A 23,781-nucleotide genomic window follows, 5' to 3' on the forward strand; every position below is an offset into this window, starting at 1 on the left:
TACTCTATATATCTATATTGTATATATGTATTCTATCTTATATATATATATATATGTTATTATATGTATCTATGTCTATTATATGTATATATGTTATCTATCTGTCATATATTTATATGTCTCTTGTATATCTGTATATATGTCTCTGTGTCTCTATTATTGTGTCTTTGTATGTCTCTCTTCTGTCTCTCCTGTCTCTCTGTCTCGTCTCTCTGTCTCTCGTCTCTGTCTCTCTCTCTGTCTCTCTCTCTCTCTCTCGCTGTCTCTCTCTCTGTCGCTCTATCTTCTCTCTCTGTCTCTCTCTCTCTCTGTCTCTCTCTCTGTCTCTCTATCTGTCTCGTCTCTCTGTCCTCTGCTCTCTTCTGTCCTCTCTCATCTATCTCTGTCTCTCTCTCTCTGTCTCTCTCTCTCTCTCTCTGTCTCTCTCTCTGTCTCTCTCTCTTTCTCTCTCTCTCTCTGTCTCTCTCTCTGTCTCTCTCTCTCTCTGTCTCGCTCTCGCTCTGTTCTCTCTCTCTCTGTCATCTCTCTCTCTCTTCTCTCTGTATCTCTCTCTCGTCTTTCTGTCTGTCTGTCTGGCTGTCTTCTGTCTCTCTCTCTCTCTCTCTCTCTCTCTCTGTCTCTCTACTCTCTCGTCTCTCTCTCTCTCTCCTCTCTCTGTCTCTCTCTCTCTCTCTCTCTGTCTCTATCTCTCTCTCTCTCTCTCTCTCGTCTCTCTCTCTCTATCCTCTCTCTCTCTCTCTCTCTCTCTGTCTGTCTCTCTTTCTCTCTCTCTCTCTCTCTCTGTCTCTGTGCTCTCTCTCTCTCTCTCTCTCTCTCTTCTGTCTCTGTCTCTCCTCGCTCTCTGTCTGTCTCGTCTGTCTCCTCTCTCTGTCTGTCTGTCTGTCTCTCTCTCTGTCTCTCTTTCTGTCTCTCTCTCTCTCTGTCTTTCTGTCTCTCGCTCTCCTCTTTCTGTCTCTCTTCTCTCTGTCTCTCTCTGTCCGTCTCTCTGTCTGTCTCTGTCTTGTCTCTGTCTCTCATCTGTCTTCTCTCTCTCTCTCTCTCTCTTCTCTCTCTCTCTCTCCTCTCCTCTCTGTCTGTCTCTCTCTCTATCTCTCTCCCTCCCCTCTATCTGCTCTTCTCTGTCTCTCTCTCTCTCTGTCCTGTCGTCTGTCGGTCTCTCTCCTGTCTGTCTGTCTCATGTCCTATGTCTCTGTCTCTCTCCTCTCTCTGTCTCTCTCTCTCTCTCTGTCTCTCTCCTTCTGTCTTCTCTGGTCTGTCTCGCTCTCTCTGTCTCCTCTCTCTCGCTGTATCTCCTGTCTCTACTCTGTAGCTCTCTCCCCTCTGTCTTGTCTGTCTCTCTCTCTCTCTCTCTCTCTCTCTGTCTCGCTCTCTGTCTGTCTCTCTGTCTCTCTCTCTCTCTGTCTCTCTCTCTGTCTCTCTCTCTCTCTGTCCTTCTGTCTGTCTGTCTGTCTCTTCTCTCCTGTCTGTCTGTCTGGTCTCTCTGTCTGTCTGTCTGTCGCTCTCTCTCTGTCTGTCTGTCTGTCTGTCTCTCTCTCTCTCTCGCTCTCTCTCTCTGTCTCTCTCTCTCTCTCTCTCTCTCTGTCTCTCTCTGTCTGTCTCTCTCTCTCTCTTCTGTCTTTCTCTCTCCCTCTCTCTCATGTCTGTCTGTCTCTCTCTCGTCTCCTCTGTCTCTCTCTGTCTGTTCTCTCTCTCTCTCGCTCTGTCTCTCATCTCTGTTTCTCATCTCCCTCTCTCCTCTGTCTCCTCTCATGTCTTCATCAGTCTGTCTCTCTTCTCTCTGTCTCCTTCTCCTCTCTCATCTCCCCCATCTCTCTCTCCCTACTCTCTCTCTCTCTCTCTGCTCTCCTCTGTCTTCTCTCTCTCTCTCTCCTATGTCTCTCTCTATCTCGCGCTCTCTCTCTCCTCTCGCTCTATGTCTATGGTCTCATCTCTCTCTCTCTCCTATCTGTGTCTTGTGTCTCCTCTCTCTCTCTCTCTCTCTAAGGTCTCTGTCTATCTCGCCTAGATCTCTCTGTCTCTGTCTCCCTCTATCTCTCTCTATCGATTCTCGTCCATCTCTTCTGTCTCTGTGTATCTCTCTCTCTTCTCTCTCTTCCTCTCTCTCTCTCCTGTTCTCTGTCTCCCTCTCTATCTCATCTATCTCTCTCTCTCTCCTATCTGTCTCCCTCTCTCTCTCTCTGCTCTCTCTCTCTCCCCTCTCCCTCTCTCTATCTTCTCTATCTGCTCTCTCGCTCGATGAGAGAGGAGAGAATACAGATAGAGAGAAGAGATAAAATGATGTATAGAGAGAGATATGATATAGAGAGATATAGAATATGAAGTAAGAGAGAGAGGAATAGAAGATATAGATATAGAATACGTATATGTGTATATATAGATAGATATATATATATATTGTATACATATGATATAGTATATATATATATATATATATATATATATATATATATATATTATATATATATGTATATGTATATATATATATGGTTATATATATATATATATATATATATATATTATATATATATATATATATGATATATATATATATATATATATATATATATATATATTATATATATATATTGTCTGTTTCTTTGTTCTTCTCTATTGCACTTAAAGTGTACATAACATGTAAAGTGCCCTAATATTATTATCTCTCTGTTGTCATCGGTGATTGGCTCGACAGACGTGCTACGTCACACAAAAACAGTGCGTCAGCTAGTACTTCCGGAGTCACGAGCCCTCCTATGCCATGTGCATGTTGGGAAAATAATCTTGAAGCTACTTTTCTAAAACGTTAAAAGCGATAAAAAGTTCCCGTTCAGAGAAGAGAAGAGGACGCTCCGGTCAGACGAGCAATGTGTCAGGTCAGTTGTTGAAAGAGAAAAACCTCAAAGTAGTCTGGCTTGTTTGTTAGCTAACAGTTGCCATGGCTCTGTACATGAGAGCCGCTGAGATCCTGGAGAAAGCCGAGATGAAGCAGGGCGCTTTGAAAACTCTGGTCTACGACAGCAAGTTCGCGAATATCAAGCAGCTGTTTGCTCTGGTTTTAGAGACCCATAGGTTTTCCTCCATCCTGGAGGAGATCATCGTGTCCACCAAGCTGCTCAAGCAGACCCATCTGAGGATATACCTGGCCAAAGTGCTGGTGTACGACCTGCTGATTGGCCAGGGTCTGAAGTGCGGCGGCGCCTGGAAGGCCATGATGATGAAGCATCGCGCCAGACTGCAGGCGGTACTGGCCCGCATGAAGGTGAAGAAGAAGGTCAGCAAGAACGAGGACCTGCTCCCGGCCAGCGTGAAGCAGCTCATCGGGGACAAGCTGCCCAGGTATGTGCGAGTGAACACCCTGAAGACCACCGTGGAGGATGCTGTGGACTACCTGAAGAGGGATGGCTTCTCCTACCTGGGACAGGCCTGCAGGCTTGATGACTTAACCCTGACGGAGAAACACTTTGTGATGGACCTGTATCTGCCAGAGGTGCTGGTCTTCTCTCCTAAAACTGACTTCCATGACCACTTCCTGTACAAGGCCGGCCACATCATTCTGCAGGACAAGGCCAGCTGCCTCCCCGCCTTCCTCCTCAACCCCCCACCTGGCAGTCATCTCATCGATGCCTGCGCCGCCCCCGGCAACAAAACTAGCCACCTGGCAGCCATCATGAAGAACAAGGGCAAGCTTTTTGCCTTTGATTTGGATGCCAAGCGTCTGGCCACCATGGCGACCCTCCTGCTCCGAGCAGGGGTCACCTGTCAGCACCTGGCCAACCAGGACTTCCTGAAGGTGGACCCTGACAGCCCGCAGTTTAAAGATGTTGAATACATCCTGCTGGACCCATCCTGCAGCGGATCAGGTAGAGTATCAGTTATTCCTGTGAGTTATTCAGGTTTCTGTCACCTGTTTTACCAGGTGTACCTCTAAATCCTTGACATCCCAGTGAGCCTAAGGAACATGTGACTATAGTTTCATAATTGATTCATATATGATCATAATCTCCCTTGTGCTATTGGGAAGTTAATTTAAACCGTTTAGGTGCTCAAACAATTAACAACTAATGTGTTAATGATACATTTAGTATGGGTGCACTTTAACCACCCATCTAACAAACGTCCTGCCCAAACTGAAACAAACCCAAAAGCCCAAAAGATGTTAAGCAATAATGCTGCTTCTTTGTATTTAAACTTTTTAACACACAGAACTTTTAGCAGCATTTTTGATTGGTCAGCAACATTCAAAATTAAATTTAAAGTGCAATTTTGTGCAAACATTTGAATCTGAGTTTTTTGAATAATAACAAATGAATTATAACTCCAGTGTAAAAGATACTGAATGTACTCAACATTCAATGTAGCCAATAGGTTTCTGACAACAGTAACATGCTGCGTACTCATTGTTCAGTGTTATTCTATTGTTTGTGATTCAATGCAAATCAAAGTCAAAGAAGCTGATGTGCAAAAAGGAAACCTGTTTACGAACTTTCTTTCTTAATATCCTAATATGAATGTTCCTCACAACCCGAGTATAATGAAGGATTTCTGCATTTCTTTAAGCAGTAGCCGATGTATGTTTACGTGCAACACTAGTGTGCCTAATATACAAAAGAAATCAGGATTTAAATCTAATTTCTATAATCTGTGTGTGGGATCCAGGCATGGTGTGTCTCCGGGACGATACGTCCTCTGCTGACCAGGAGAAGGTTCAGGCTCGTCTGGCCTCCTTGGCCTCCTTCCAGCTGCGGTGCCTGAACCATGGCCTCAAGTTCCCTCGCCTGAAGCGCCTCGTCTACTCCACCTGCTCCATCCACAGCCAGGAGAACGAGGACGTCGTAACGGCATGTCTGCAGCAGAACCCCGGCTTCAGGTAGCGACAGTCCACTTTCACTCACTAATGACGAAACGACCGATGTTTTTGTACCTGCAAATACCTACAAAGTATTCTGTATATGAAACCAGCTCTCAGTTCCTGACTTCAGGAATCGTTGTGTTTTCTCCTCCAGGTTGGTTTCTCTGCTGGCTCAGTGGCCTGAACGAGGCCTCGAGCCGCTCACTCAGTGTCTGCGTGCCAGCACCGCCAAGACCCGAACACACGGCTTCTTCGTGGCTCTGCTGGAGAAACACAGCGAGGCTGGGAACACGGAGCAGGAGCCAGCGGTGCAGATGAGGTACTCGTATACTGGGATTTCATGTAAAGTTATTATTGTGTAATAAAGTTTTAAATCCTATTGTCATAATTAAAAAAATACTGTAATTAAGTCATATTTGCTCAGAATGAGTCATCCCCAGGGACATTCAATCCGTTTCAGTTACGGTTACAGAAATGATCTAGACTACTTAATTTATGCATTCATTCACATGTAACTCTACTCTAACTAATTTAGCCATTTACTTTTGATGTATGATTTCTACTTCTGTGCTTCAGTCATCCTGTCACAATCAGCGAGGCTGGGAATACGGAGCAGGAGCCAGCGGTTCAGATTAGGTAAATACTCGGATGTCATGTAAAGTTATTAATATGTAATCATGTTTTAAATCGTATTGTCATAGATTTAGAAAATACTGTAATTACGTCATAGTTTCTCAGAATTAGTCATTCCAAAGGGCCAATGTGTCACATCTGTAAACTATAATGCAGCTTTAGTGTATATATTTAGTGTTGTAAAATGGAAATGATCTAGACATACATTAATCTCTAATTTATTTCATTCAGCCATTTGTTTTTTGAGTATGATTTCTACTTCTGTGCTTCAGTCATCATCCTGTCGCAATCAGCGAGGCTGGAAATACAGAGCAGGAGCCAGCGGTTCAGATAAGGTAAATACTGGGGTGTCATGTAAAGTTATTTATATTTAATGGAGTTTTAAATCCTATTGCCAGTCATTTTGAAAATACTGTAATTTGTTATTAATTCATTAATTAAGCTATTAGTTTTTGGAGTTTTTGGGGTGTAATTTATTCTGTGCTTCAGTCATCGTCTTGTCACAATCAATGGAATCCGAAGAGACATATTTTAATGTATATTTTGTGCAAATATTATATATTTTTTCTAAGCAAAAACTAAATGGACATTTACAAACGTACAATTAACTTTATGAGCACAGACTAAGTGGATATTTACAAGTTTTAGAAAGGTTTTTATTACAGGTGAGTGACCATTTAATTCTGAAATTAGAGGAGGTTGACTTTAGCTGTCTGCTCTGTCACAGCGAGCCGGAGGCCACACCACCCAGCCCGTCCGCCTGCGAGAAGAGACCTGCAGCGTCAGAATCTGACGCTTCAGAGACTGAGGACAAACTGTCACCTGCAGCAGGACAGGCTGACGGTACACCTGGCAAGAAGAGGAAGAGAAAGAGGCAGAAGAAGAAGAAAAAGAAGAATGAGGCGGCAGAAACAGTGGAGTGATGATAAATGTAAAATGGGACTGCGACAGCATGTTGTCTGTCGGGAATGTAACGGGAAAGTAAAGATTATTTTTTACTGTATCACGTCTCTGTGTTTTATTGATAGATTTTCTGAAATTTTCAGAAACTTGTTCAGGACTTTTGTTTCTCCAGAGAAGTGCCAGTTGTTATCCAGTAGGGGGCAGGAAACCAAACAGCACACCTGCTGCTGCTGAAGAAGAAGAAGAAGAAGAAGTTTATTTCCGGCTGAACGCTATTGGTTGAAAACAACTCGTGGCTTTTATAACTCGCTTACGCAAAATGTTTTGTAACTTCGACGTGTTGTTGTGACCTGTAGTGTGTTTGTTCCTGGCTAAAGTTCAGATAAGTCCTGCAGGAAACTTAAAGTAAGTATTCTATTTATGTTGTTTAATGTTCACTTCCTGCACTAATAAACCGGTTAATGCTTGAAGTTGACTGACAGCTCTCAATGAAAACAAATAAAGAAATATGTTTTTGCCCTTACCTACCGTGGAAGAAATACATTTAAGGTGTAGCTGTGTTGCTGTAGCTTCTTCCCGGCACTAGCAGCAGGATGTCTCCGGTGCCCAAAGTGAGACTGTCCGGAGGTCTGGAGATCTGCCGGGTGCTGAACGGGATGTGGCAGGTGTCCGGGGCACACGGGACCGTGGATAATGCCAAAGCAGGTCAATATAAATACTGGGAAACTAGTGCAGACAAATATACAACATCTGGGTGCTTTTTGGGAACTCTTGTGGAAAGGATCACTAGCTTGGAACTGAAAAACATGTCCTCTACACTTATAAGTGAAATACAAAAAAAGTACTAATAGCACACTGTAAAAATACTCTGTTACTAGTAAACATTTGAAAATGTTACTCAAGTAAAACATATGGAAGTATAATCAGGAAAATCTACTCGGTATTTATATACAAATACTCAACACAGAAAGAAATCCCCTGTGTTTGTTATACTCTTATGTATTATAAGATTATTATTCTTATTCTTATTTGTATTCTTATTCATGCAATACTGATAGTGGCGCTCATTTGAACTATGTTGTATGAAACTGCCACTAATGATTATTTTCATCATGGATTAATCTGCTGAATCTATTAATGGATGGATTGTTTGGTATTCTGAAAATAGTGAGAAATGCCATCAGTATTACCAGAGCCCAAAGGGACAAATTCACAGTGTTTGTTTTTGTCCAACAAACTTCAAAATTATAAAAAAATATATTTGCATGAAAAATGATCAAAACAGTTGCCAAAAATGGTTTTCTTTCATAAATTCTTCAAAGAAGAAAAGTACTGTGAATTCTTAAGTACAGTACTTGAGTGAATGTACTTTGTTACATTCAGCCACTGTTTTAAGATGCATCTAATCATTTGATAAAATACATCATGAAGTCTTTCTCAAATTCGATGTTATATCTTGGTCGTGTGCCAGCTTAGAAAAGCAATCGTAAAAACACAGGAAAGGAAATTCATTGTTAGTTTATTGACCAGTTTGGCTTTGGGAAGTCATGGAGAGTGACACCAGGGTCATGTTTCTTTGTAGTCAAAGTGTTTAAAGGTAGATTCAAACAAACACTATGAATAATTTGCACATTAGTAGTGCAACATTGTGATATTATAAACCTCTCTCGAACCACCTGTTCTATAGCCTAACTGTGCTGATTAATAATAATAATACAATTATTCTATAAATGTTTCCCTCGCTCCAGTGGAGGCCATGCAGGCCTACGCAGATGCTGGTCTGACCTCATTTGACATGGCAGACATTTATGGGCCTGCAGAGGAAATATTTGGACAGTTCAACAGCCAGGTACACACACACACACACACACACACACACACACACACACACACACACACACACACACACACACACACACACACACACACACACAGGTCCCTGACAAGAACTGGAAATGTTTTAAACAATCCTACTCCATGGGTGGAAAAAAAAGTATAAAGCCTCATGGATAAATTCACACATATGTGGATGTGTAACTGGCCTGATAGTCTGTGACCAAAATGTGAATGCGGTGATAGTGGAGATAGTTATGTAGACTAGTTTATAAAGTTTAATTGATAACTGGGATTATCTGCAGAGACATCAGTGGTCACACAGTGAGGTGTGGTGACGCTACATCTTGCCTGATTTAGCCGCCTGAAACACAAGAGGGAGCTGACGCACTGTTGTAGATTGAAGTCAGTGCTCACAGAGGCCACTGTGTGACACAGAAACAGACAAAGGAAGCAAGACACAAAGACGGACATTAAGAGACAGATTCAAAGAGAAAACGGGGGACATAAAAAATATATAATAAAAAGTATTTTGCTTGCTGATACCTGCGACCCCATTCCAGTAATGTGTTTGGGAATAAAGCTGAAGTGAAAATAGCAAAACATATTCATACAGTTTGATCCTGTAAACTCGGTCCTGCCAAATTATGGATTTGTCCATCCAGCTGTTCGTGTCGGTCTTCTCCACAGAGCTGCAGATACTCGACACACACATCAAGAAATGCTCACACACAAGCATTCAGAGGAGCATGAGAGGAAGCTAATGCTGTCTCTGCCTTTCTTTAAACACACGCACGCACGCACGCACGCACACACACACACACACACAGGTCCCTGTGTGCCTCAGATCAGATTTTTCACGGCTGATGTGCTGTGACAGTTTAATGGTATAGACCGTGGTCTCAGCCGTTCCCCTGGAATAATGTGCGGAGGGACGGAGAGCTCTTCTCTCCTTCAACCATCTTTTCTCTTAATCTCACATTTGTACCTCATTACACACATGCTTTACCAGGCTTCTGGTTACAATGAACTAATCAACAGACCCTTCTTAAATCCTGAATCCTTTTAAATAACTTTTTAAGCAATACAAAACAAAAATAAATTGTGCAGTATTTAATAACTTGGTAATACTAGATTATAATAAATGCTACAGAGCTCAAATCAAATGTTTGTAGATTGAAATTATAATTTGTATGACTCTCTGTCTGATCTGAAGTGCAAATCGTCTGGGAAGGACGTCCCAGCTCTGCAGAGTCTGACCAAATATGTGCCGCGACCAGGACCAATGGACCGCAAGGTGAGCTGCTGACGAGTGTGTCGAACCTAGTTTGACACTCGCACTCATTCGGCCGTGTTGTACAGTGAGAGTAGTTTTATCCACTAGAGAGCAGTGTGTGTCTCTTATAAAGAACTAGGACATCACCTTTACTGGCCTACTTAACACAAGTAAAGCCGCATAGAACATTCTCAGGAAATGTGTTGGTGTTGAGTCCCTTTTGAATAATTCACTCTATATCCTTTGTTTTGTGAGGTCTGTGAAAACAATTCACATGCTCACTAGTATTCACTGCATGTGCTATGTGTACCTACAGTATGCTCAGACTGTAAGTCAGTAAACGGTAAACTAAGATGAGCCATAATCATGTTTCTTGTTATGTTAAATGATTTAGGTTTGTCAGGTTCAGAGATACAGCAAATGTATGCACATGGTATTAGAGCTGGACATATATATGTTGGCAAATATTGACTTATTGCAGATGTATTGGTGTAACATTACATTTCACTACAGAAATACCAAACTAGCCATACTTTGTTGACCAGAGAGCATTGACTGCTCAGTATTCATCTTGGTCACAACTTTATGTTATGTGATAAATAAAAAATGTTTTTACGGTCAATGTATCGGCCTCAAAACTCCAGTAACAGTAACGGTAATACATGGCTTTGTCTGGCATCGTATGTTTGTGTTTATGTATGAAGATAGATTTCTGAATCTGGAGCTTTCAGGTTGAATGAAACTCTGCTCGTCAAGACATTTCATGTCTTTATTTTTACTGTTGCCAGTAGAAACCGGAGCTGAGGGTGTAACTGTGTGTGTGCAGGTGGTGGTGAAGGCGCTGCAGCGCTCCATGGACCGCATGCACGTGGACAGTCTGGACTGTGTTCAGTTCCACTGGTGGGACTATAGAGACAAAAGATACCTGGACGCACTGGGACACCTGTCCGACCTGCAGCAGGAGGGATTTATACGTACGTACACTGAGGTACACAGCAGATCCCGTAGACTCACAGATTTGTTCGCAGGATGATATCACTGACGTTTGTTTGGAAATTGCAACATATTCATTTTTTATAGGCTGCATTTTATGTATATTTGAGAGGAGTTCATTCTTGACCTGCAAATGGTAATTTGACAATCAGTCAAGGTCCACTTACTAGCCAGAGCTTTCAACTGCATCTCATGGGTGTCACCAGCTGTGATTCAATATTAATCTTAACACAAGGTCCACTTACGTGTGCCTTCCAAAGCTTTCAACCACACTGCAGCAGCTCTGTCTGCTGAATGTTTCACATGTTTGGTGCATTTTTATTTATTTAATTTGTTGATATTTTATTATATATTATAACTCGGTTTACTGTTAAAAATAGAAAAAGTGCTACCATGTATTTACTGTGACTGTCAACTTTGTTGTTCATCTACGATCAAATCACAACCAAAAATGTTATTCGCTTATGTTGAAAACATATTTGGAAGTATTAATTGTTGTTCGATAATTTTAACACTTGAATATCAATATAAGCAGCGGACTGAAACCGGGCTCTGATGCTCATCACACACACACACCTTAAAGGATTCACACACACACCTCAGTACAGTATGTCTACATCAGGGCTCAGGAACCTTTTTGGCTGGGAGAGCCATAAAAGCCAAATATCTTTAAATGTATTTCCTTGAGAGCCATATATTTAATAAAATTGAGTTTTAAGTATCCGAGTACTAAAAGCGCTATCAGTGTTTCCCCTACCATTGTCTGTGCCCCCCTCCCCAACAGATCCCCGCGCCCCCCTCTGATTGTTATTTATTTTTATATTCACAACTTCACTTTGTCACATTGAACAGGTGCTCTTTTATTAAATAAACTAAACGCGTATGTTATTTATCTCATGTATGTGCACGTTTCTGTGTCTACTGCACGGGTGTCAAACTCAAGGCCACAATGATATCCGGCCCGCGAGAAAATATAATTTTCTATCATAACTGGCCCGCCGGTTTTGGTAATTAAATCAAGGCATGGCACAACCACGGGAAAATACATATTTGAGGAAGTATCTAAATGTGTGAATGAAATGAAACTGCCCCAGGGACAAACTGACGGGACTGATGACAGACGGAGCCTGCGATGTGATTAAAAGAGCGGATTAGTGCAGGATGCGGGAGAAGATGCAGCGAGGAGAACTGTGCAGGTGAGCTGACGGTGTATCACCGCATCATACACCAGGAAGCGCTGTGTTGTAAAGCTCTGGAGATGGAACATGTAACAAGCACCGTAACACAAACAGGAAACTTTATAAGAGTCAATGTAAGTCTTTTCCTGAGGAGATACATTCTGAACGTGGCGGTGCGATGGCTGAGTCGAGGGAAAGTGCTGAATAGATTTTTCGAGTTGCGTGAGGAAATCTGGCCGTTTTTGGAAGTAAAGGGAAACACACCACAGATCTTTGGGACGATGTGAGCTGGACTGTTGTGCGACATAACGAAGCATCTCACTGTTAAACCTCCAGCTTCAGGGCCGTGTGATCACGGACATGTGTGATGCAGTGACAGCGAAGCCGAGCTGCCTGTGGGAGACTCCGATTCAGAAGGAAACTTTGGTCACTGCGTGTTTCCAAACACTGACAAACATCTCCACCGTTGTGTTCCCGACTGCGCATGAACTGCTCAGCAATCAATTTGCAGTTGACGTGGAAACAGCACATGTGAACATCCAAATGGAGCTGATTGACCTCCAGTGTAACGACACACTCAAGGCAAAGTATGACTCTGTGGGCGCTGCAGTTTCCAAGCTTCACCCCCGAAACGATGCCTTAATGTTGGCCCTCTCTGTGATTGAGTTTCACACCCCTGGTCTACTGCTTGCTTTGCGAAGGGCTCAGCTCCGCCACACACACACACACACACACACACACACACACACACACACACACACACACACACACACACACACACACACACACACACACACACACACACACACACACACACACACACACACACACACACACACACACACACACACGGGAGAACTAAATCTAAATCCGCTGCTAAATGTTTTACTTTAAAATGACAGTATAGTTATTTATTACTTGTTAATCATTTGCGCGTCATCGAAAGAGCCATAGGTTCCGACCCCTGCACACAAAGTATTGGGCCACCTACACATTACACCTACAGGAGCTTTTATAACATCCCATTCCAAATTCATAGCCATTAATATGAAGTTGGTCCCCCTTAACGCTATCACAGCTTCCACTCTTCTGGAAGGCTTTCTACAGGATTTTGGAGCGTGTCTGTGGGAATATTTGCCCGTTCATCCAGAAGAGCATTACTGAGGTCAGACACTGATGTTGGACGAGAGGGCCTGGCTCGCAATCTCCGTTCTAGTTCATCCCAATGGGATTTAATAGGGTTGAGGTCAGAGCTCTGTGTCAAGTTCTTCCACACCAAACTCATCACGCCATGCCTTTATGGACCTTGCTTTGTGCACTGGGGCACAGTCCTGCTGGAACAGAAAAGGTTCTTCCCCAAACTGTTTCCACAAAGTCTTAAGCATATAATTGTCCAAAATGACTTGTTAAGATGAAGCATTAAGATTTCCCTTCACTGGAACTAAGGGGCCAAGGCCAACCCCAGAAAAACAACCCCATAGCCTTATCCCTCCTCCACCAAACTTTACAGTCAGGCAGGTAACGTTCTCCTGGCATTTGTCAAATCCAGACTCGTCCATGAGACTGCTAGATAGAGAAGCGTGATTCGTCACTCCACAGAACACATTTCCACTGCTCCAGAGTCCAGTGGCGGCGTGCTTTACTTAGTGATGTAAGGCTTGCATGCAGCATGGCATCTTATTACAGAACCACGTTCAATAAGCTCTTTAGAACGAGCCATTCTTTCACACATGTTTGAAAAGGCAGACTGCATGGTTAGGTGCTTGATTTTATGCACCTATGGCAATGGAACTGAATGAAACACCTGAATTCAATGATTAAGAAGAGTGGCCCAATACTTTTGTCCATATAGTGTATATACCGGTGTGTTCCAAACAAAATGATAAACTAGTTCCTGCATATGACAAGTACATGCTACAACACAGACTGTCTTCAATGTTTAGGATAGAGAGGCAAGTAGAGAAATGACCTACCCTCTGCCATCAGTGAAGCGTGACGTACCACCGCTCCCCTCCTTTGTCATGTCGGGGTGAATCAATGACTTAAAACTGGTAGAGGACAAAGAAGATCAGAAAATATAATATACTTTACTACAAAACATCACTGCATCACAATGCTCAATTATTTGGTCTATGACAAAACACATGACGATTACGTTAAGTGATGATTACAATCTTAAAATCGATTCTACGTGAGTTCCAGCAGTCTAGATGTAGTAGTCTTGATGAATGACAGTTTACAGCTTCTTGGGAGACAGAAAGGACCGGATCTTAAAGATCCTGCGTTAAACCAGACTGGACAATTATTTTTGCTTGATTGAAACTAAGATTAGAATAAAAAGTGACACCCATATTTCTTCAACTAGTGGAGGATGAACCAAGTTGTGATTTAGTTTTCTATATTAGACAATATAACACTTACAACAGGCCGACAAACTCCACTGCTCCCCAGAAGAGGTCGACCAGTAAGGACAGTCGCCATGGTGACTGGGACCTGCTGTCTAGGACCTGACCTGATAGACAGAGAGGTGGATGAGAATAGCGACATTCACAAGTTTACCAGTTAATGATTTAACCATATTTACCTCTTTAACCTAGCATTTAATACACACAGGCTAACAGCTAATCCAAAGCAGGGTCCCGGGTTTGTTACATCGCATAATGTTCAAAATAGCTCAATAAACTACTGCAATCAACACTGAAATGATGCGCTGAACAATGGAGGAAACATTAGTAGATACTTTTGTGGAAGACTCGTTTGAGACATTCGGCAGTTCTTCCTGTTACGCAAATCCAGCTAGGCTTGCTAACGAGCTAGCAGTTAGTTAGCTAAATGTAGCCTAACGCTCTGCTACAACTACACATTGCATATTGAAGTGACGTGTTTTAACTGGAAATGTTTGACAGTGACAACTATGTAAACAAAAAAGCTACATATTCCCTCTGAAGATGAGAAAACGGCTGAAGATACAGGTCAAACCACTCACCGTTAGACACGTACACCATCTTTTAGAAACTAAAAACACAAGTTTCTCAGCTGTGTTTACAATTGGCCGCTGCACTTCCGGGTACGTAGTTGTTGCGTCATTCTCGGACGTGCATATGCAGCCGTTGTAAAGAAAATAGCATATTTATTGTATGTCAGTTTCATTCATGCTTTTTAAATAAATAAGATGCCATTAAATTATAAATGTTTACATTGCCAGTTAAAAACAGGCTCTATCTTATCAAACACTGATTTGTGTTCTGTAACGAATGTAGAAATGTGAGCCATGTACACAACTAAAGGCCTACAACCGTTTATGTACACCTCATGTGTTGCAAATCAATGTGCATGCCTCTTCTAGATTAGAGTAGTTCTACTAGTAGGAGAGAAGTAACTGACTGGCCTCACAATACCAGATACATCCTGTACAGCACTGGCACCCAAATTCCTGCCATCCACTCAGAGCTGAAATTGCTCAAGGTTTCAGAGCTTTAACATAATCAGAAGCTTTTTGACAACCAACAGTTTTACACCCTTATTCGTTAATACAGAAGAATATACAGACAGCTTTTGTTTCAGTGTGATTTTTTAATATGGATTACATGTCGTCTGATGCTTTGTGTGCCACTCCCATCCCTGCCACAGCACATGCAAGTGCTATAAACATGACATTTAGTATACAAAAGCAAAGGAAGCATGGGAGGTATGGCATGTGTCAGATGCAATACATTATGGTGGGGTAACCAATTATCACTCAAGGCATTTGCAGTAAAGAGTAAGTAGTGCCCAACATTTACATGTCATAAAAGTACACAAAGTGCTTTATCTGCACCATCCCATAGTTTGCTGAAGGGACGTTCTTTGGGTTTGTGTAGAGTCTGGACCAAGCAGCAAGCACTGTCAACCAAGCCCAAAAACATACAGCAGGTCTACTTTTATTTAAGTCTTAATGTCCTCATAAACATTATATATTTTTCAAGACACCGTAAAAGACACATTATGGACATCTACTCACTGACTGAAAACTTAACCTCTTGTGCAATAAAACTGACGTCATATTACAAAAAGTGAGCTGGAGGTATTTACGGTGACAGTAGAGAAACTGCATCTCAAGACTCTTACAGGACTGTAGTTGCTGCTTGGTTTCACACCTTAACCACAACGTTTTTTCTGATACATAACTTCAGAAAGGCCATTCTTTACAGCCCAACACAGATATGTTGTAAAACAGCAGATATCCTCTCTGCATGAACTTGGTCTACAAATAAGGAACTAACTGTGAGTTTTTCGATTCATTATCTGTATTGAATTGAGTGTTTTGCACTGAATAATATCATAATATACCATTAAACACTTACAGTATGTATATTTCCAGGGATGATTCTCGATGGACTACATTTAAATTATGCTTGCTTGTAGTCCAGGAAAAAGCCGAAATATTGCACCATTCATGCAAAAATAAATAATAAAATCTAAAAACTGAAATGTTATTTAAGATACATGGTCACATTTAACAGTTGGCAGATGAAGGCATTTTGTGGTTTTCCCCTTAACATTACCAATGTGGATGTATTAGAAAGGTTGAAATGCAACACGTTATTCCTTTTCACTGGTCTGAGGTTCAGGTCTTATGCTCTCTTCACCAGACTTTTGTGTGCCACACTCTTTGTCACTTTCAGGTTTATTGTTCTTTCCATCTGACTCCTGTGTGTCAGTCTCCGCCTCTGGTTTCTGACTGGCTGCTCCTCGAAAAATCCCAGCTTTGTGGAGCTCCCGCCGTATAGTTTTTACTGAGACGGTGTGACAGAGGTGTCTATTCAACTCTGTGGTTATTTTTGAGGCTGTATACTCAGGGTGCTCATCAACTATCCTGAGAAGTGTCTGTCTATCCTTTTCGGTGAGCTTTGACTTGCGCCCGCTGTTCTTCTTTGCCGACGCTGTTCGTCCATGTTTGATGTATACAGTCATGACTCTGGAGACTGTTCCCCTTGCCACATTAAACAGCTGTGCAGTTTTTGTGACAGATGCACCAGACAGTCGTGCAGCAACTATTTGGCATCTTTCAAACTCTGTCAAGTCACTCATATTGCTTTGAGCACTGCTATTTAATTGTTGACAGTGTCTTTTGGAGCTGACAGGCAATCCCAACAAGCAGGCAGGTAGCAGGCCCTGTAGTTGCTACTTAGGTGCCTCAAAGTCCTCTGTCATATGGTGTTTCCATTATTGTGTAAACTGGAGCAGAGAGATCCAGGTTAGGAAAGCATCCACCACTGTGTCTATAAATGGATGATAAGAAATATCAATAAGTAATATTTCGAAACATGACAGGCTATTTGTTTTACACACCAACACTCAACTGCATGCCAAGGTAGATGTTAAATTGACCCCATTATCAGGACTCACACAACCACCGTGTGAGAGCTAACATTACCTGAGACAATTCAATTAACAGGGGCTGGACATAATACAATACATACTTTACAGTGCAGTACAATTACCCAGCGGCTGATTAACACAGGTGACGTAAGAAATGCTCATTAGCGTTAGTTCGGTTTTTGTTGACAGTTTTCAATCAGGTTCATTTTCGATGCTGTCATTTTTAGGCTAATGTTAGCCAGGTAGCAAGCTACGAGATTCGCTTCCCTCAACAACATATGTTTTCAGAACACAGTGTCACCATTCTGGTGCCAAATGAAACACATAACCGTGTGAACTGATAACGGTGATAACTGAGAACTTACTACTAAAATTGCACAAAGTGGGCAGCCTGCCCACCGCTACTTCATCACCGAGCTGTTTGTTTCACCGGGGAGAGGATAACTAGTACTTCCGCTCGGAGGTTTTCAGAATAAAAGGGTCTATAGTTTTACACATATGTTTTACATTATTTCATTATTTTATTTACAAACAGCCTATTTTGGCATAAAAAGAAAATTGAGCATTATTTAACATTTTCTAAAACCTTTGATGGTACAGGGGAAGAGTAGACCAAATAAAATAAATTCTACATGACAAATGACTTATGCTAAGTGCAGCAACAATGAGTGCAGCAACTTCTTAATTATAGATTAATCTCCAATGGGAGACTTGTGAATTACAAAGAAAAGGCACCGCAACCATGGCGGCGGTTTGTTCGTAAATCAATAGCCAGTCTGTTCTTTATCGATTTCTGATGGCCATGACCCAGACGGGAGGTCAAAGGTCAAAATATCATGACAAAGTAAAGTATTTCTCTTTTGGAGGTCAAAGTACATGCACAACTGGTGGTCAGAACAGTGATTTAACACAGGAAAAGTACAGAAGACAGAGACCTGCAGGAGTACACAGATGCATTTACTTTATCGAAATCATTTAACAGTATAGACGCATTAGTAATATTGCCCCACAGAGACAGAACAAATAGAGCAAGTTTGAATGAACAAAACAGGTCCACTTCAACACTTTATAACTTTTAACTAAATTATTTCTATCCTCTTTCAGGGTTTTCCTTTAAATTGCTTCTCATCTAAACAAAAAGTGGATTGCAATCAGTATGTTATTGTCATCTTAAAACCCTGCTTAATGCCAGAACATCGGGGGGGAAAACTCATTGCTTGTTCTCTCTGTTACCATTGTACCATTTGTTATTTGGATAAAATATTATTTATTTGGTTTCATTGTATCTACATTATATGATGGTGGCATTTTATTTAATGCAAAATAGGAATATACCACAGTTTAGTGTTATTGTCCAAATGTGTTTTCCAAATTAATAATAATAATAATAATAATAATAATAATAATAATAATAATAATAATAATAATAATAATAAGTAGATCTAAAAACTTAAACGAAAAGGTTCAAAAGTGAGCAAAAGTGTGGGGTTAAATGAAGGCTGTGGTTTTATGCAAACATTAACCAGTTTAATGAATAATAATAATGTGCGAGTCTGAAACACATCACGTCAGACTAAGATGACTCCTTGTCTTTGGTCTGGGATTCTTTTGGGTTTTGTGTGTCCATCTCAGCGTCAGATACAAATGTTCCACTGGCAGCTTCTTCATTAGCAGCAGCTTTGGTCAGTCTTATACTTTTCGTCTCTAGCTTGGACTCACTGTTCTTTGCAGATGAAGTGTTTCCATGTGTGTTATACACACTCATGACTTTGACGACAGTTCGACTTGATACATCACATAACTGAGCAGTTTTTCTGACTGACAGACCTGCAAGTTGGGCACCAACGATCTGGCCTCTATCAAAGTCTGTTAACTCACTCATACTGGAAGTGAAGGTGTCGACTGTCTCCTCTGAAGCTGGAAGAGAAACGCAGCTGTCTGTCAAGCTTGTAACCTGTCAGCTGCCCCTGTAGCTGTGATTCTTCAAAGTTGTTTTGCTTGTGGTGTTTCCCTTATTTTGTCCACTGAGGTGCAGAGAGTAGGGGGAGATCATCCGTCCTATAAATGAATGGAAATGGGATTATAAAAACAAAAAAAACTAACACTTTACTGTACAGTACAATTACCCAGCAGCAGCTAAAACACACTTAGAGAAGCTCATTAGCATTAGTTCAGTTCTTTGTTGACAGTCAAAGGTTTTCAATTAATTCCTTGGTTAATTTTCGATGCTGTAATTTAGGCTAGCTAGGTAAACTAGCAAACTACTAGATTAGCTTCCCTTTAACAAAAAACGATTATAAAATATAGCGTTACCTTTTGAATATAATTTTATGTTAAATGAAACACATAATAATCATGGTGTGTTATACTTACCACTATTGTATAAAGTGGACAGGCTGTGTCGAGCTGTTTGTGTTTCTAAACAGAATAAAAGTGACACGTCCGGTACGAGTGTTTCAGAATAAAAGCGTCATACTGTTCTACAAAGCTCAATTTCAGGCTAAAATGTATGATAGATAAATGAATACAGAAATGCCACAGGTAGACAATAATTATTTTAATAATTCTAATTATGGAATAACTAATGTATTCTAAATTAATGGCTTTTCTACTCTGAAGGCAGTTTTTTTCAGCAATCAACATCAACTTTGTTCTTTATCTTTTGCTGCTCTAATGGTGATGAAACAGAAAGTGTATACACACAATAAGTGCTCAGAACAGTGATCCAAGGAAAAAAACTGTCAAAGTCAGAGACCTGCGGGAGAACATAGATTAAGCCTAATTCCTCTTATTGAAATCATTTCAGATATGAAATCATTGATATTATTGCTTCAGAAAAACACAGTTTGAATGAACAAACCAGGTTCCACTTCAACACCTTCACTTCACTCTCAATTCTCTCTTTACCTGTTCAGGTTTTTACACTGAATACTTGAACTAAACAAAAAAATCTAACTACTCAGAAACCTACAACATAAATGGACCATAGGCTTAAACTCAAATAGCACTCATGACATACTAACTGTTGTGTTTTGAGGATAGTAATGTCCCTTTTATTTTAATGAAATAATAGCTATTTCATAATGATTCCTTGTCATTCAGGAATATTGTTTCCACCTGGCAGCCACTAGAGGGAAGCAGAGACAGTATGATGAACACAAGATGAACTTGTATATTTACAGAGTGTCTGAATGAGCTGCCTTTCTGTTTAACAATCTAACACTGATTATATACTATTTCTTATTTTGATAGGGACCTTTCTGACCCCAGCAGGAGCCCTTCAGGTTCGCAGATGCCCCTTTGGGAAAGACTAATGAATTAAAAAGAAACAGCCCAACAACTTGGAAGGCTGTGCGTCTTTGAAGCAGCGTGTCACCACACTGGTGTTCCTCTGCTGCTGCTTCTGATGGCCATGACCCCAGACTGAAGGTCAAAGGTCAAAAGTTCAGACTAAACAGGGCTGCACTTCTGAGGGCTGACCCATGTTGAGGGGTCAGAGTTCATACAAAACAGTCAGACAACGGGAACAGTGACCCCACACAGTAACATGAGATGGTAAGGAGTGTATTAATTGAATGTATTTTTCCTTATTAAGATGTGTATTTATATGCATTTGTTATGATTTCACTAGCATACATAGTGAGATCAAATCGTGGCATGCAGCTGGAAAAATAACTTTGACTTCTCTCCCTTCCACCCTCTCTTCTTTTCTCCAAGGTCAACACTTCTTTATCCCTCTTCAATCCTCTCCAGGTTTTCTTTTTGAATCAATATCACCCGTCATCTTTTACCCCGAAATGATCCAGAATTCACACTCTTCAGACACACCCGTAAAAAGATACATGAAGACGTAATGGATTTGCTGCCAGTGTGCAGTTGTCAGCTTCATGTAGAGTAACGTCAGTAAAGCTCCACAGGGAAACACTCGGTGCTGGTTGACTGTCGGAATGTGCTGTGTGGATTTTTCTCTCTATTTCCATCGCTCGCCTTCTATCTTCTGACTTGAGTCAAATATCATTCACAAGATTCAACGCTCTGTGTGCCAAGTGTGCAAAGAGTTTTACTTGAATGTTAAAGGAAAAATCTGGCATACATTTCTTTAACAAAGCACAGTATTCTTATTCAAAATGTGAAGAAAATTACTGGATAATTTACATTTGAGTTAATTACAGTTCACAGTGATTACTGCAAGGCCATGGGAGACATCCAGCTGTCCTCAGAGACGGTGGCTCTCCCTGCTGGAGCGATCAATTGTGTAATGTAGTGTTCAGGTATTTCCAGAAGAGGAAAAGTAAGAGGAAAAGAAACAGTGTTGTGTTGTGCAGTGCCTCATTTTTCTAGTTTCACTCTAAACATACGCACACTGACGGGAATACAGAAGCGTCCTTCAAGTCAGACATAAGTTGCTCCTACATATACAGAGTTGTGGTTTATTACAGGAGAGACTGTTTAAGTCCTAGGTCGATCAAAGTCATATGCTTTGGTACATTGAAAGATTGAGGAACAGGAAGTTAGGATGTTCAGAATGGCTGCCATCAGATTGTTACAAGAATATTTTCTTTCTTGCAATCTGGGTCTTGTTTTTGTAGTTTTGGCCATTATTGTGGCTGAGAGCCTTTGCTTCTTTGTGGTGTGTGTGTGTGTGTGAGCGTTTTTTGTGATTAGTGTTTGAAAGATGAGGATTTGAATTTGATTTGAGTCAGATTGTATATGTTTCACAGAGGACCGAGAGTTATTGTTCGGGGGGGGGGGGTCATAGTGGTGAAATAATTCTCAAATGAAAAGTGAAAAGGACTGTGACCCATTGTTTCCATGAGTTATTGTGTGAGTGGAGCGTTGCAGTTGACCCACTTGAAACTGTTACATTCATTCACATTTCTCAAATTGAGTCACACAACAGGTGTAAAGTTAACTTTTACATCCTGTGTTTTTAGGAGTTTCCTCTCAGATTATAGATTGGGCCGTAAATTATTTCGGTTTATGATTGAGTTCTTTAACCATTATCTGCTGTAATGTTTTACAGGTTTCCTGCACAATTCACATTTCCCCCCCAAGCAATGCTCTGCTGCGCTGTCACACGGCTACTTAAGTTGTTTCCTGAGCAAATGTATGTGTGTGTGTGTGTGTGTGTGTGTGTGTGTGTGTGTGTGTGTGTGTGTGTGTGTGGACGGACCTCTTATACTGTTTCTGGTTTATTAACAATTGAATAACCAAGGTCACACTCACCTCTTTGCAACACACCTCACCTTAACAAACACACAGGTGTACATACAAACACTCATGCGTCATTTTCACAATCAATTGCAGGTCACACACACACACACACACACACACACACACACACACACACACACACACACACACACACACACACACACACACACACACACACACACACACACACACCTACTTGTACACAGACAAGAAGACCTCTGGTGCTAATGCTCCTCCACTTAGACTGTGTTTTTACAAGGCTGTAATGCATGAGTCCATTAGTGTTGAATACTTTTCACACCCCCACTCTCACAATAAGAAGGAGAGCTTTCATCACAGTCATCCCTTTACATGATGAAATATATGGAAACAGTTTCACACTGTGTGTTCGCTGTCTCATCTAATCTGCAAGTTGAACAAAGACTTGGAAAAGAGCACATATTACCTGTAACTTCTAGCGCTGGCTCGCTTAAAATGTAATGTAGTATATGGTGAAGCAGCCAGCTGTTGTTAAGCACAAGAGGTTTGGAAAAACACACAATAAATAAGACAAGCAACCTCTGTTGAAAGTTTTAAGAAGAAGCTCAAATCAAATTTTTATGATCTTGCTTTTATTATTTACACATTTTTTCTAACATCATTGTTTATCAACAAATATTTCTTAAATCTTTTTGTAATTGTTTTAGGGTTTCTATCTCTGTTTTTAATACCTGTGTTATTGATTTGGTTCTCTTGTAAAGCACTTTGAGCTGCATTTTATGTTGTGAAAGGTGCAATATAGATAAAGATTATGATAATTTATTATTATTATTATTATTATTATTATTATTATCATTATTATTATCTCATCCTTTTATTATTTCACTTATACAACACACATTATCATACATTTACATTTTTATGTGAACAAAATGATATAAATAAGGCATAAATATGTGCTCTGCTATTTACATATAATATATTTTTTTAAACAGGTAAAAACAAGTCAAGTATGAGATGTTAAAATGCACTTCTCCGTAGGAAAATAAGTGGAAATACTTTTCCAACACATACAATGACATTTTCTTTCACCATCTGAGTGTGAAGTCAGAGCAGGTGCTGACAGTGAGGCAATAGTATATAAATAGTAATATAAAAACTGGCTTTAACCGATTGGTTTCATAAAACTTAACTAACAGGGGTTTGTTTATGACGCGGGCTTTAACTAAGATTTTGCCAAAAGAATCTGGACTCACGGAGACGTCTGTGTTTTATACGTTAAAAGGTCAATAAAGAGGTCGACGCTGTAAACGTAAATAATGTGTAGCAAAGGGAGTCAACCAGTTGAAGGGCCACAGGGGCCCATTGTTGATCTCATGCTTTCAAAATATGGCCCTGATAGTTTAAAACATTTACAAGAATGGTGTGCCAATGTTATTTTATATTATTTTAATTCGGCTATTTTCATAATGGTTCTTCAGACTCATTTACATCAACACTGTGATTATTGTACTGTAAATGCTCTTATTCTGTCCTTGCACTAATTGTTATGTTTCTGCTTTGGG

At 40.7% G+C, this 23,781-nt stretch overlaps 2 protein-coding genes and 1 long non-coding RNA gene across 3 annotated transcripts; 2 read left to right on the top strand and 1 right to left on the bottom strand.

Annotated features, from left to right (window-relative positions):
• Positions 1 to 2,690: 2,690 nt before the first annotated feature.
• Positions 2,691 to 6,482, top strand: nsun5 (NOP2/Sun RNA methyltransferase 5). Its single transcript, XM_029436488.1, has 6 exons — positions 2,691 to 3,857; positions 4,654 to 4,864; positions 5,001 to 5,165; positions 5,423 to 5,482; positions 5,752 to 5,814; positions 6,207 to 6,482. The coding sequence occupies exons 1-6, from the start codon at positions 2,933 to 2,935 to the stop codon at positions 6,400 to 6,402; spliced, it is 1,620 nt and encodes a 539-aa protein (XP_029292348.1). The 5' UTR covers positions 2,691 to 2,932; the 3' UTR covers positions 6,403 to 6,482.
• A 116-nt stretch (positions 6,483 to 6,598) lies between these two features.
• LOC115011356 (L-glyceraldehyde 3-phosphate reductase-like) lies at positions 6,599 to 11,269 on the top strand. Its single transcript, XM_029436489.1, has 5 exons — positions 6,599 to 6,787; positions 6,919 to 7,087; positions 8,131 to 8,231; positions 9,432 to 9,512; positions 10,318 to 11,269. The coding sequence occupies exons 2-5, from the start codon at positions 6,976 to 6,978 to the stop codon at positions 10,522 to 10,524; spliced, it is 501 nt and encodes a 166-aa protein (XP_029292349.1). The 5' UTR covers positions 6,599 to 6,787; positions 6,919 to 6,975; the 3' UTR covers positions 10,525 to 11,269.
• A 3,762-nt stretch (positions 11,270 to 15,031) lies between these two features.
• On the bottom strand, positions 15,032 to 19,517 carry LOC115011387 (uncharacterized). Its single transcript, XR_003832578.1, has 3 exons — positions 19,397 to 19,517; positions 17,389 to 19,081; positions 15,032 to 16,923 (listed from the first exon to the last, which is right to left on the bottom strand). It is a non-coding gene; the product is annotated as an uncharacterized LOC115011387 (long non-coding RNA).
• Between the last annotated feature and the right edge of the window lie 4,264 nt (positions 19,518 to 23,781).

The sequence above is a fragment of the Cottoperca gobio genome, chromosome 7 (assembly GCF_900634415.1).
Source record: "Cottoperca gobio chromosome 7, fCotGob3.1, whole genome shotgun sequence".
NCBI classification, from domain to species: Eukaryota; Metazoa; Chordata; class Actinopteri; order Perciformes; family Bovichtidae; genus Cottoperca; species Cottoperca gobio.